The sequence below is a fragment of the Mastigoproctus giganteus genome, chromosome 8 (assembly GCF_048544385.1).
Source record: "Mastigoproctus giganteus isolate SK-2022 chromosome 8, ASM4854438v1, whole genome shotgun sequence".
Classification (NCBI taxonomy): Eukaryota; Metazoa; Arthropoda; class Arachnida; order Uropygi; family Thelyphonidae; genus Mastigoproctus; species Mastigoproctus giganteus.
Genome location: NC_143582.1, coordinates 220,559,644 through 220,574,512, shown reverse-complemented (window position 1 = coordinate 220,574,512; position 14,869 = coordinate 220,559,644). Strand labels below are relative to the sequence as shown.

Sequence of the window (14,869 nt, the reverse complement as noted above, 5' to 3'; positions counted from 1 at the left end):
TCAACATTAAAAATTTGCTGCATTGAATTGCCGCCTTCATCAATAATTTTTTTCCAACACATCACAAAATTTCTCTGCAGCTGCAAAATCGACACTGCCGACTTCACTGCATACTTTAACATTGTGAATTATAATGACAAAACATTTAATTCTTGTTTAAGTGCATTTTTACTGTTTATTTAAATCTTTTTAGAAGCATGGATATGTGTATGTACGAATGCATAAATCTGGGTTTTTTGGTTTTTTTTTATGCATATAAAAAATACTCTCTAGTGATCACTAATTTTTATTGAGGCAAAATTTGCAGGGAAAAAACTACCTAATACCTGTAATGAGTGCATAATATTATATAAATAAAATATTATATGTAAGTAGCATACGCAGGGTAACTTTGTATTCCTTATTATAAACATGCTGTTAATCAGGTTCATTTTATTTTAAGCAACAATACATCTGCATCCATCAATGCCTCTTGTGTGTCCTTGAAAAGAATGAGGACATCATGGATTCTGGACGTCCTGAAGCTCATGATAATCAGGGTTATGAAGGTAAGTTAAATTTCATCTTAAATGGTATTCTGCTAATTAGCTTTTCTATTATTTGAGTTGGAGGTTGGACATCGGATTTATAAATGACTGTATATATTGTCATTGTGGTTAGCCAGTGTTTTAGGATAATGAATCTTTCTTGAAGAAAAAATTAGAACTAGAAGAAGACATTTCATTGAACTTTTTTTTTTAAATATTTTTTCCTTCCATATTTTTTTTTAACATCTAGTTATTATTACCAATATTACCCCAGTCCTGGTAACACCACACTTTTCAAATTGAATGTCATTTTTAAAACATAAAACACTGAATTATTTTGAGAAAATATAATGCTACTTTGCATCATGTGTTTTTTCTCTCTCTCTCCCCATTTTTCTGCTAATACCACTGAACGTCAGTACTCCAGTTAGTATTTGTCCTAATCACTGATTATGTCAGATTTGTTCTTTATTCCTTACAATTGCACTTTTTTTTTTTTTTGAGGCTGTGGCTGAAATTTTATTCTGCAGTAATTATCAGACGTAATTTTACTTTTCCAGTTTTTATTTGGACTATAACTGCGGTGTTATATCAATGGTAGCAATCCATAAGTTTTTTACATATAGTAAACTTAAGTGATTCAATTAATCATTGGACTTAGACAGTGCAGATAGATCGGTAATATCCACTGCATTTCAAGATTCCTTTTCTTAATAGTGATAACTGTCTTTACTTATGGAATTTTTTCTTTTTTATTTTACTTGCCTTGAGGCAATGTCCTTGCTAGTAAGTACAGTTCTACACTAAACTTATTCACCCTGAATACCAAAGTGGCAATTTCTAGAAGATAGATTATTCGGGAAGAGTCTATATGTAATCTTATCGGTAAAAAGGTTTATTTTGGGAATTTAACTATAAATTAAGACTAAAATCATTTATTTCATTAAAATATTTTTGTGCATTAAAATCATACCTTCCTCCTCAGTGATTTATATCCTTTGCATCCTGATGTCTGGAAATTTAAAAACATTTAAGAGATGTCTACATTTCATCTAGAGTCCTACCCCTGCCAGCCCCTTCCCCTGCCAGCCCCAGTCCTACCCCTTCGATGAAATGTAGACATTCCTGTTTGTTAAATGATTTTTTTAAATCACTGAACTGAACAAAATATGTAGTCATACTGAAACATATATTTACTTTTAATATTCAAAAATATTAAATTCCAAAATAAACTAGTTGAGAGAGAGAGAGAGAGAAAGAGAGAGAGAGAGAGAGAGAGAGAGTGTTCTTTTTCACACTTCCTAGTGTCTAACACTGATTGAAGCTGAGTTTTATCTCCAGTTGCTCTTCTTGGTGCCAGTAACTGTTTATCTGGAATGTACTAACCTATTATGTATGTCATTAGGGCAATTATGTTGGCACCTGGAACAAACTTTATATTCTTCTCCTCCATCTGATTTCTTTTTGTGCAAAAAATATATCCTCCTCTTAAAGCTGTACCTGAAGCAGTTTCCTTATGTCTTGTTGCTGCTGCTGCTGCTGCTGCTGTCCTGTATGCCATATTAGAGCAATACAATAAGAGCCCAGTTGTGTGGCATTTGTCCATCCAGAAAACTTGCATAACTGCCACATTTTAAAAGTCGTATATTAAAAAGAGGATAACTGAACCACCCACTTACCTATCCAATAAATAATAAAATTAATAAATAAATAAAAATAATAACAGTAAATTTTTTAGAAAGTTTACCGGTTTACTGCTTGCATTGCATCAAAGGTGACCCCCAGAGGCATGATGTACTTAGAAAAGTCAGCTGCCATCATTAAAGTATCAGTTATCTAGGTAAATGTGTTTATCATAATATCTGCAAACCATAGAAAGTGGATATTTCTAGAAGATAGAAAAAGGTGAAACCTTCATGTATTTATGAAGGAGAATGATCTTGGATTTTCAAAAATTTATCATATAAAAGCCTCAATCAGTAATAAGTTTTAACTGATAAGTGCAAAAAGAAGTATTTTAAAATTAAACCAAAGGAAAATGTATCATTGGTGTACAGAGGTTTAACTTTATATTATGGCATTTTATTATATACTGAAGGCACTTGTATGATTGAAACTCATCCAATCTCCATAGATGGCAAATCAGCTTAGGCACTACCTCTGAAAATTGTCATCATCTCAGTAATAGAAATTGAAAACAACTGTCTGTGTTAAGTGTGTATGAGCTACTAACTTGCTAAGTCATGCTACTACAAGGTAGTAATACTTTGTGAGAGAAGAGGTTGTCTTGATTTCATGTAGTTTTTTTTATGTGTGATACTGACTGTCAAAGTTCCTGTACTCTGATATTAAAATAACAGAAGCATTACTAGGGCATGGTGTGTGTGTGTGTGTGTGTGTGTGTGTGTGTGTGTGTGTGTGTGTGTGTGTGTGTGTGTGTGTGTGTGTGTGTGTGTGTGTGTGTGTGTGTGTACCTGGCTACAGGCACTGAATGGAGTTAGACTGAGAATAACTGAACTTATAATTATTTGTAAAATAGGACAATTGTTATTATCTAAATTAATTATTATAAAAGTACAATCTGATGGATAATAATTGAATAATTATTTTTATGAAAACGAAGGCACATTTCTGATATTTGGTTATAGGTGTCAAAATTCCTAGTTATTCTTCTGTAACTAAACTTAGACATAGCTACTCTCGGTATACTTCTTGAGCAGTAATGCATGTTTGCCACTATTGGTAAAATTGCTTATTGCACTGGTAACCTCTTTTGTTGCAGAAGTGATGGCATTGTAAATGGTTTTTCATTTTTGGGAAAAGGAAAAAATCACATGGTGAAAGATCAAGTGAGTAAGGTAGTAAGAAAGTCAGGTGAGTAAGAAAGTAAGGTAGAGAGGATGTGGTAATACCACAGTATTGTGTTTATTGGGCTCTTATTGCATGAAAAATGAGAGATGTGTCCATATATTGACCTGCAGTAACTTTGTTGTTTGCTACTCACCATTTTGAATGATTTTTCCAAAATGTTGCTTTCAGCCAATGCAACACTTGTACCTATCTATTCTTATTCACAGTGGTGCCTTGGGGAATGAATTTGTAGAACACAATACCACTGCGGTCAAAAAAAAAAAAAAAAGCCTAACTTTCCCTTTTCACCTGATTATGAATTTTGCAGAACTGTTAATGACAGTAATGGCAGTGTGCTATTGCAACAGGATCTAGAAAATTTGGGCAGATGGGCTAAGAAGTGGCAACTGAAGTTTAACCTTGACAAATGCAAAGTACTGCATATGGGTAGAAGTAACCCCAGAGAAACGTACCAACTGTGTGGCACTACACTTAAGGTGGTAGAAAATGAAAAAGACCTGGGAGTAATTGTGCAGTCAGATATGAAGTTTTCTGAGCAATGCAGACAAGCTGCCAGGACAGATCATGGGGTTTTCTCAATGATATATAGGAATTTTGCTAGCAGGGAAAAGGAGGTGATTGTCCCTCTGTATAAGGCAATGGTGAGGCCACGCCTTGAGTACTGCGTACAGGTCTGGAGGCCTCATTTTAGGAAGGATGTAGATTTGCTTGAGCGTGTACAGAGAAGGGCAACAAGGTTGGTGAGGGGGATGAAGGGATCCTCTTACCAAGAGAAGCTTAAGTTCTGCAAATTGCAGTGGCTGGAGGCTAGGCACCTGCGAGGTGATCTGATTGAGGTCTTGAATAAGGCCTTGAATGGGTTGAGCACGCTGAATTCTGACATGATCCTTCCACTTGTTCAGATTACGAACCTAAGGGGGCATAAATTCAAATTAAGAAAAGACAGATGTAGAATAGATGTGCAGAAATTTGCCTTTAGCCAGTGGGTGGTTAATTGCTGGAACAAGCTTCCATCTGTCGTTGTGGAAGTTGATAGGTTAAATAAATTTAAGGAGGAACTGGACAGGCATTTGGAGGGAATGGTGTGATTTTTTTTTTTTTTTTTTTTTTTGGCTGATGCTGCATAAGCTCATACACTTGCTTTCTTGCATCACATGCAAGAAACTACTTTTTATTGCTATGAATGAGATCATTTCCAAGTTGATTTATGTTTCCAACATGATTTATTGCTTTGTATGTAAGTCACTGCATAAATACCAAGTCTCATCCCCTCAATGATGTACTCTAGGAACTTAAGAATTTTACACAGAAAATCCACTTTTTGTGTAAAATTCTAAAAGCTGCTACAGGTGTATCAGCAGTCACATGGTGGTTCTGACACACACACACACACACACACACACACACACACACACACACACATTGTCTAGCTATTTCATGGTCTTCCAGCACAATCATCATCTGGTAAACTTTAAATCTACAATGCCATGATGGAGAATTTCTCTCTGTAAACCTGACATATAATCATTTCTGATGTTTCAAAAGTAGATTTTCCTAAGCATTGGCAAAATTTGATGTTTTTGAATGTAGAAAATTTGATGTTTTTGACTCAGAAATAATGATAAAATAAATGCACTTTAAATAATGAAACATCTGTTGAGTGATTAACACAGTTATATATATATTCTATATATGTGTAGGTGCAGGCGGGAATTTGCAATAGCAAATCATGTTGAGTTTATCGATTGCAACTCTACATGGCTAGTCCAAGGAGTTTGACTATGCCATGCATATCATCCCAACTTTATTTCCACATATACACTCTCTCTCTCTCTCTCTCTCTCTCTCTCTCTCTTATATAAACACAGTGTCAAACACATTTATTTTAAATTTACTTAAAACTAACGTGTCATTTTTAACTATTCATAAAGCATTTACATTTATCTTTTTTGCATTAATTTCTGGGTAGATGTGTGTTTTCAGTACGTTCTTTTATGACCAGTTAAAAATGACACATTAGCTTTAAGAAAATTTAAAATAAATGTATTTAACATTGTGTTTATGTAAGTGAGAGATAGAGAGAAATTAAAACTGAATTCTTTATTCATTATAAAAAGGAAAGCAGCAAAGACTATAGATGAAAATCATCTCAAACAAAATTTGTTTGAGGTGATTAATCATTAAGCTGTTTAATCATAAAGTTAGCTATGTAAACATATCCTGAATTCAGTAATGTGTGTATCTTATCATAATTACAAAATGATTTAATTATGAATTTTTATTCATGTGAGATATGGGATTTAATCAGATGCTATATAATTAAACATAATATAATTTGAGTATTCCCTTAATAATGTAGTGTAGCTATTAATAAAACTATAAAATTTTATCATATTTTAGTCTTAAACATCTAATTCTAAATGTTAATTTGTTTATTTCAAGAAATTAACCTTTAGAATTAACTAATAATTACTTAAAAAACATTTAAGTCCTGTGTAAACTTTCATGCTTTTTGATGTCTCATTCTCTACCCTACTATATATTCATTTTCAAGGGACTCTTCCTTTCTCACAACCAAGAACATCTAGCCCAAATTCTCTCACCTACCCAGAACATGGGGATGGTTTCGGCAACAAAACGAGCCTCATTGCCCCGGATCTCTGGTCTCTACGATCAGACTACGCAACTCTACAGTGGTAATTGGTGTTTGTTGTAAATATGGCATAGCATGACTTGTGTTGCCATTCTGATTTTTTATTTGCCTGTTTTCCTTTTATTTCGATAAAATTCATAATTTTATAAGAAAAACATTGCCTGGGACATATAAGAAAATTGTACAAGTTCTAACTCAAGTTCATATTGTGATTGTGACATTTACTTGAGACCACTGCCTGAAAATTAGGCTATGTTTACAAAACCTGAACTTTTTTTTTTTGCATGAATTTTTTGCCTGTATTAATATGCACCAGATTGCATTAGAATTTGTAACAATTAAACAAAATGACAGCAGTTGGCATCCCCACATTACTAAGTCTTTTTGTATTGCTCTTGCATACGCATTTTATATAACAGTTAAGATGCACCTTAGGAACTTCTGAATTTTTTTATTTTGCTGTTCTGTTGTATGCTAAATATATAGATGAATATCTTTTGCAATAAATCTTATTTTAAAAAATTATATCGATTTTTCTCATATATATAGTGATTTCTGATAGTGGTTAAATACTTATGCACGTTTGAAAATCTTGAGTACAAATTGAGTTCAAAATGTCTAATCTGGTTTTTCCTGCTACAGTGATCCAATGTTCCACGTTTGTTCTGTGTATAGTGAATATCATCATGCCATGTCATAAGGTGTTACGTTTATAGCACATACTGATATAAATGTGACAGATAGCACTCATAATAACTGTGCATACATAGGAATTTCAGCTGCTGTACACCAAACCCTAAAGTGCACATTTCTTAGGTTGGATTGTTGCCATGAGAGGGAAACTCTCTTCAAATATGGAAGCCTGAAGCTATACGTAAAAATACAACAGAGGACCCAATGTACCTCTACCACTGGGAATAATGGAAGGCAGCATTGTGTGCCACAGAATATAGTGTGCACGTAACGTCAGAGGTGTGCTGACACATCATTAAATATTGTACCAATAAAAGATTCTTTGAAATGTGCTAGTTGGCTATATTTGGCAATCTAGTGTAGTTTAGCAGTAGTAAGCAACTTAGCCCCTGCTATATACACTATTAAATAGTAATAAAATGTCATATTAGATAGCTTTATCATGTTTTATGCATTTGACTATGCATTCCAATTATACTGATTACAAGCATTGTATGCTATAATGCAAAACTTATACATTTAAAAACTTATTTTTATCAACTGTTTATAATGTCAGTTTTTTCTCTGAAACTATACCTAAAAGTGGTAAACAAGTATGTCAAAGGTAGCAGATGTCGAAAGATCAGACTCCCAGTAAACTTACAATTCAAGATATAACAAAACCTTAGACTATTCAATCCAGTTGTATATTTTTGCAGCCAGCAGATTTTAAACTGCAGTGAATATTGCAATGGTCTTAGTATTTTCCATAGAGAAAACTCGTCTACCATGAGTTTCCCAGGCGATACCTTTTGTTTGATAATGCAATACCTGGGAACCCCAAAAGTCATGTGCATCACTGCTACTTTTTATTTTTGAGAGGAAAAGCAAAAATTCCAGGAACAGACCTCACCAGTGGACCTTAGATAATTTGCACAGAAAAGGGGGAATTGAAATACGCAACTCTCCATATCAATGGACTTGTTCAATTTGATTCCAACGCTGCATGGACATGTAGCTTTGGAATTCAGAAATACTCTGTGCTTGAAGTGCTACTTGTTTATTTGATATTTTTCTTTATAACAGTAATCTGATATTTTTTAGTATAAAGTGTCAAATTTTTGATTAATTTTATGATTTTTTTTTCTCTTATTGGTTGTTTACAGATGATGAAGGAATTGCAGAATCTGGGATTTGACTCCATGTGAAGAAAGAGTGTGCTGGCTACACTCTGCATAAACCGTCCTTTTTTGCGAATTAGTTAACTTTGGACCCTGTGCTTTATGAAGCATGCATATGTTTGTGAAAACATGGCTTTGCAGGCCTTGATACCTGCCAAAGTGCGTATTTTGGATATAAAAAAAATTTTGTAATTTTGATATCATTCTGTAAAATAAATAATGACGATTGGGATATCGATAGACTTTCCCACATATTGGCTTTTTTAATGCATTTTTGAAGTCATATTTTTAAATGTAAAAAAATTAAAAATTAGTCAAACTGAAATAATATACAAATTTAAATTGGAGGGGCATATGCTCTCAAACGAAAAAAATGGGGAATTTTAATAAATACTAAATACAGGAGCTTATAGAGAGGGTATTTTATTTTCCATGTAGATCCTCTTGTGGTTTAGCACATATCAGTTTGGTCCCTATATAAATGTACAAACTAATTTCTTGGCATTATTTAATCTCGGTCAACTTCAATCCTCTGTTAAATCTGTCAAGGCAGCTAAATTTCATGTTTGTTTTTATATGTACTGTGTACATGGAAATCTAGCAAACTTTGACGTGTAAGTACTAATTATAAAAAAGAATCTAATTTTTTAGACTTTGTTTTTCCTTTTCTTTTTTTTTTTAACTTATAGATAACATTATTAAATATTCAAATAGTATACACAATTTATTAAAGGTCTATTTTATAGCTGGTTTAGAAAAGCCTGGAATTTAAAACTCGCTGTATTAAATATAATTTTTATAGTTTTATATAATGTTTCTTGTTACACAAATATTTGTAATAATTTTCTAAATTCTAAATATTGATTTTAAATTTAATTTTTTTAAACTTTGTTAGGCATTATAATCTGCATTCACAATTTGCATAATTAGCCAAATTTATCTCTTGCTGTTGGTAAGGAGTAAATCAAATATTGATTTGACTTTTTTTTTTTTTGAGGCCACAGTTACTGTCTCTGATACTATATTTTGATAAATTTGTTAAGAATATATTAATGTTTTGGAATAGAATGGGCATAAGTGCAATTCAGTCTGTATATTGGACGAGGCATTTACATTTGACCAATTATTGGGCAGTGGAGTAATGTTCAAACAAAAAAAAAAGTTACTTTTGTACAGAATGTATAACGTATGTACAAAGTTTGTTCTTGAGTTATGCTTTGTACATAAGATTTGTTCTACACTTCATAATGGTGCATTGTATAATTCTTAATTAAATTTTTTAATAATTTTTTTGTAAAAGAAATTAATTTTATTTTTTTTCTAATAATATTCTTAATTAAAATTAATTAATTTTTTTTGAAAAAAACGTTAATTCATTTTGTATGTAAAGAGCACTCGGCACTAGTGTTAAAGTTATTTAAAAATTTAGAGAAGTGTACTTTTATCCATTCTACTGTGGAAATTGTAGTATCATGTACTTAAAAGAATTCATGTTTTGCATCCGTCCCATAAACAGAAAATGCTATTTTGTGTTGTGCATTTGATTCTCGTCACCACACTTTTAATTCTAGGTCTAGACCAGCTGTTTCTTTAATATGTTAGGGCACAATCTTCTTGTTTCAGTCCATGTCAAGTTAGTACCTGTGATATATGGAAGAATATGGAAATCACTTGTGTAATTTGTGACATTTCCTAAATAGGCTTCCAACCTGACTTAAGAAATGCTTCTCTGTTCTTCCCTGTCTGAAAACTGTCTGGTTTGGTGAGGCTATTTATGACGAGGCAAATTTTGAGTTTGTAATATAAGGGGTTATTCTCATGACCCGATACTGGTAGTTTGCTTGGATCCTAGCTAAACTCTAATTGTTATGTTTTAATTGCGGCATTGTAAAAAATATTTGTACATAATAAAAGCATTTAAAATATTTTTTTCCCCCTTTCTTATCTAAATACTGCTGTTGTTTAGGAAAATTAACTTTCGAGAGTTTATGTAATGGAAGGAGATCAAGAATTTGTGTACAGCTGAACTTTAAAATACTTGATGAGTATTTTGGAGTGAGTTTATAAACTGTTAGTTTTCCAGATGAACTTTTTATAGTTTTTTATTGCAAGTGTTGGTGTATTTATAAGTTAACTGGTATAACCCATAGAATTTTATAAAACAGATCTGTAATTGTGTCTAATGAAGATGCTGTCAATTTATATGTATTTTATACTGTAACTGGCTGAACCTGTTGATACTTTGTCGGTGATATTTCGCAAATGTATGTATCAATAATTGTGATTTATCAAAGTATTTAAAAAAGATATTTTTACACACTAATTATTTAGCTCATTCAAGGAAAATGTAACAAATCTCAGCTCATATAACTAACAAATTTTATATTTTTTAATTGGTATTAAGTTTTGATTTTAAATTTATTTATAGGAATTTTTCAAGTATTTCGTCTTCCAATCTGGCAATTTTTTAACACACAAACACTATAGAAAGTAGTTTTTACTATTTTAATACTCGGATCATCACTCAAAATAATAACTTTTCACTCTGCTGCACATATCTGTTATCATCATTCCAAATTCTGAAAAAACATTTATTTGGAATTCAGTCTAATCAATTCAAAGTTTAACAAAACGTTCTGAGCTCTTGGTAGCTCAGAACGTTTGAGGCAATGACATCTTTATGAAATTAAATTTGTGAGGGGTCTGACCCAATGCAGACTCCACATAATCACCAGAAATAGCATGATTTACACGGTTTTATTTTATTTTATTTATTTTTATTGAGATTATTCTGTTTCAGAGCAGACTGTCCCTACAAGGTTTAAATAAAAAATATTTTTTGCTTATATTAAGTATATCAAATATGTGGTAAATCTTATATAAAAATTATTCATTTTTTGTTTGTCGTTCAGAGAAAAAAAAAAAAAAAAAAAAGAAAAGAAAAGCAAGCAGCAAAAATCTGTTCATTGACCATGTCCTAACCTCAGTAGCATAGCCAGGATTTTTTGTCAGTAAAAAGGCGGCAACTGCCTAATGCTAACCTACCATAATGATTTCGGCATCAGGGGAGGTGCAATGTACCTGCTGACCCTACCTGATTACACCACTGCCTAACCGAGTAATGAGTGTGTTGGATTTAGAATACATATTCAATTATATATATATATACGAGAAACAGAAAAAAAAAGAGCAAAGGTACCGTAAGACAGACTTCATGCTATTTCTGGTAATTATGAGAAGCCTATGTTAGGGCAGACCTTACATAAGTCCTCACAAATTTGATTTGATAAAGATGTAATTGCCAGATACCATTATTCGTCGCTTCTTATGAATTTTATCGGTAGCATATTTGCTTAAAATTGTTTCATAAACATAAAGTAACCTAACCAAACTTTAATATATCTAAAAACAGGTTATGTACATCTACTTGAAAAACTATCTGATAAGATAATTTTTCAGTTTATCTTAATATACCGCTGTCAGAAAAAATATCACAAAAATGCAAATAACAATTCACTTTTTTCTTTTTTAAATTTAAGCAGATATCATTTACTTGTTTTGTAAATCTAAAAAAAAACACATTGGTCATAATTTTACTCTAATTTTCAAATACTCTAATTTTAAGCATTTGTATGCAGCATTTATTTTGGCCTGCATATAGCCATATGCACTTTTATTTTTACTTTTTATCATAGTCCGTAATTCTTATACCTTATCTGGTTAAATCGGTACCGGTCTACTATTTTCTATTGCAAACAAGTTTGCTTGCAGTTGACGTACAATCTTTTCTAATATATAAAAATTACTTGAAAAATTAAACCACTCTAGTATCGCAAGAAACTGTAGATTGTTGTTTTTTATTTGTGAATGTAACGTGCCATTATAGTGACCAAAAAAACCTGGTTACAAATTCATGACCTCATTTAAACTTGTAATGGGAGTTTTTAAGAAATAAAGACCCACTCAAGAATCTGCTAGAGCAACAAGCCAACAGCAAATGATTTACAATTAACTATTATATATTGTGTAACAGATTGTATGGAATGTAAGTTGGAACTTCAAATTGCCCTTCCTTTGAAAAATTTATAGCATAATACCAATAGTGACTTGATAGTTCATAAAATTGAAATACTCAGACCAATACTGCCTCTTTTCCATGGTCTGACAGTAGCTGCTAAATTCAAATTCTCTGAATATTTATGACAGTGCTATCATCTGACCAAAAGCCTTTATTCCATTGAAGTGCATACACATGATAAAAATATGCATAAGCACCTTTGTTATTTCCCATCAAGCACCGTGAGCGACCAACCCTTTGTTGTAATACGAACCCATCATAAATTGTAATTATGAGAAATTCTAAACTTTCATCTGAACTGTATGGAAACTGTCTTGAATGAAAACTGTAAATGATAAAGGATGATGTACATTTTTTGACTGTGTATGTACATTTTGGGCAATTAAAGTGGTATTTTTGTTGTCCAAGCTTTACAAAGCTGAAAAACTTAAATATCAGCATTAGTCATTTGTATATGTAGATCTGTAACTTAGTGTAAATTTTCTTCCACTTTTTGTCTTACTATATGAAATGTTTATATTAAACTCCTACAGATGCTGTTTGTGAAAAGTTTTGTTTTTATTTGGGGCTGTGTAGTCCTATATTGTACAAATGAGCTTCCCTGTATTGTCTGTGATTCAATAAAAAAAAATAATAAAAAACTGTGGGTGATTTGTGAAGTGACCTGTATTTGTACGTATCGCTAGGAATAAGGATGCGGTGCTGTATATGCAACTTGTTATAAAGCTTAACCAATTCATTTACATCTGTTTATCCCTACATAACTCACGTTAAATGGAACAAATGTGTGTGTGTGTGTGTGTGTGTGTGTGTGTGTGTGTGGCATCTGTGAGACACCTTTTCTGTTTTAATTTTAAAAAAATTATTAGTGTCTTAACTAAACTGAAAAGTGTTCTATTTATTATGATATAATACACTACTTTTCAAAGTATTGAATAAGAAAAATGAAAATCAATAATAATAATAATGAAGAATATAAGTAAAGAGGCCTGTGCGCTCTGGATTCATTATGGTAAGTTACTATGTAGCACAGAGTGAAACGGAAGACAAAATAAAATAAATGACAAGTTTAATGTTATATTGTAAAACACATGTTAAATAGATACAGTACAAAAAGCTTTCAGTTATTACAGTAACCTTGATCAGTCAAAGTGATAGTTTAGGAACTTAGAACATAAGGGTGTGTAGTGTCGTGCACAGTAAACTCAGTGATGTAATAGTTAACTGTTGAAGCCTGTGGTTGTGATGTATGCAAAAGTTGCCAACATTTGTCAGTCATCAGAATAGTTTCAATAATTGGGTGGACACTACATCCACTGCTTCTGTTGACCAAAGTATTAGAGCACATGATGTGCAACGACTCCAACCAGGCACAGCATCGGTAATGGCATGACCGATTGATAACCATGATATCGCGGTGTGGGCCAATGTCAGTGTCGGGATTTTTTTTTATGAAAACCCCAAACACAAGAGGTATTAGAACCTACAGTACTTAGTACTGTGCTTGGGTTGGAGGTTGAGAAGATTAAAGAAGATATTTGTTGACATTAGACTTGAACTTCTATAGACTGTAATTTTCAGGAAATACGTGTGAAGGAAGGTTCCAGAAAATGGCAGTTGGATACATAAAAGAGAAAGATGAAAAGTTGGTTCTGTGAGTTTGAAGTTGGATAGTAAATGGATGTTGTCTAGTGGCAGCATGTGTTCAGACTGTTTTGAAAGAGAGCGGGAATTATAGAAGCCAATTCAGATGAACAGTGCCCGTGGAAGTATCTGTAGAAAAGGCATGCAGCAGAAACAGTACGTCTATGAGACAGAGTGGAGGGACTCTGTTAGAGAGCAGTCATTAATTAACCTAACTGCCCTCTTCTGAATGGAATCTAGAAGCCTGAGAGGTTTTGGGGGCACCACCCCAGATTTGGGAACAATATTCCATGGTAGGGCGGATTTGTACAGAATGAACAGCTGTTTGGAAGAAAAGTAACACCGAGAGCGAAGGAGAAAACCAAGTTTTTTTAGATGCAGAGGAAGAATATTTGTAATGTGCTTGTGCCAAGAGAGATTAGAAGTCAGGGTAATCCCCAAAAGAGATATATCATTCTGGCTAGAAATAGGAGTGTCACCAAAGATAAGCCGATAATTGGATGGGAGGGACTTGTCACCTTTTTTTAGGAACTGGCTGGATACAAGCAAATTTCCAAGCAGAAGGAAAAACACCTTTGGAATAAGAAAGTGAAAAAAGGTGACAAAGAACAGGAGCAAGTTAAGGAGCTTAGGTTTTGAGAACAAATGAGAAATACCATCAGGACCTGGAGCTTTCTTAGCATCGAGATTCGTCAAAATCCTTCTGAGGGAGACCACAGGCATTGCATGGAGCATGTTGGGAATGGTGGGAGGTGTTTTACTAAGATACAGGAGTTGGAAGAAAAATGGGATGCTTGCAAGTCTGCTTTATCCTTGGCTGAAGTGACAACAAAACCATCTGGTTTTAACAGAGCCTGGGCAAAAGTTGCGGCCAACAGTTTTGGCACGAGACCAGAATGCTCGGCTAACATTAGGGCAAGAAGCAAGTTTTCTACTCTTAGCCTGTTCAAACTCTAGTTTGGACTGATTAATAACTGCTTTACAATTGTTGCGAGCTTCGGTGTAGCCAGAAAATGAAACTGAAGAATTGGAAACAAGCCAATTACGACATGCAACGTTCTTCTCTTGAACAGCCTTAGCACATTTATTGGAAAAACAAGGTTTAGATAAAGGACAAGATTTTTAAATGGAGTATGGAATAAAGGATTCCATTCCTACAAGAATAATTTCACTGATACGATCTGATCAAACGTTGACACCAGAAGTTTTGAAACAATAATCCGACCAAGGAAAAGAAGAAAAG

The 14,869-nt window shown here is 32.9% G+C and overlaps 1 protein-coding gene across 2 annotated transcripts in view; it reads left to right on the top strand.

Moving 5' to 3' along the window:
- LOC150082339 (tyrosine-protein phosphatase 10D-like) overlaps positions 1 to 8,552 on the top strand; it is a 179,698-nt gene extending 171,146 nt beyond the window's left edge. The window contains exons 25-27 of one of the 2 annotated variants that reach the window (XM_090379228.1): positions 443 to 548; positions 5,953 to 6,094; positions 7,890 to 8,552. In XM_090379228.1, coding sequence (XP_090235354.1) covers positions 443 to 548; positions 5,953 to 6,094; position 7,890 — 249 coding nt within the window. In that variant the 3' untranslated portion in view covers positions 7,891 to 8,552. The remainder of the gene's footprint in view (positions 1 to 442; positions 549 to 5,952; positions 6,095 to 7,889) is intronic. The other variant, XM_090379229.1, reaches the window with a different exon arrangement.
- Positions 8,553 to 14,869: the final 6,317 nt, after the last annotated feature.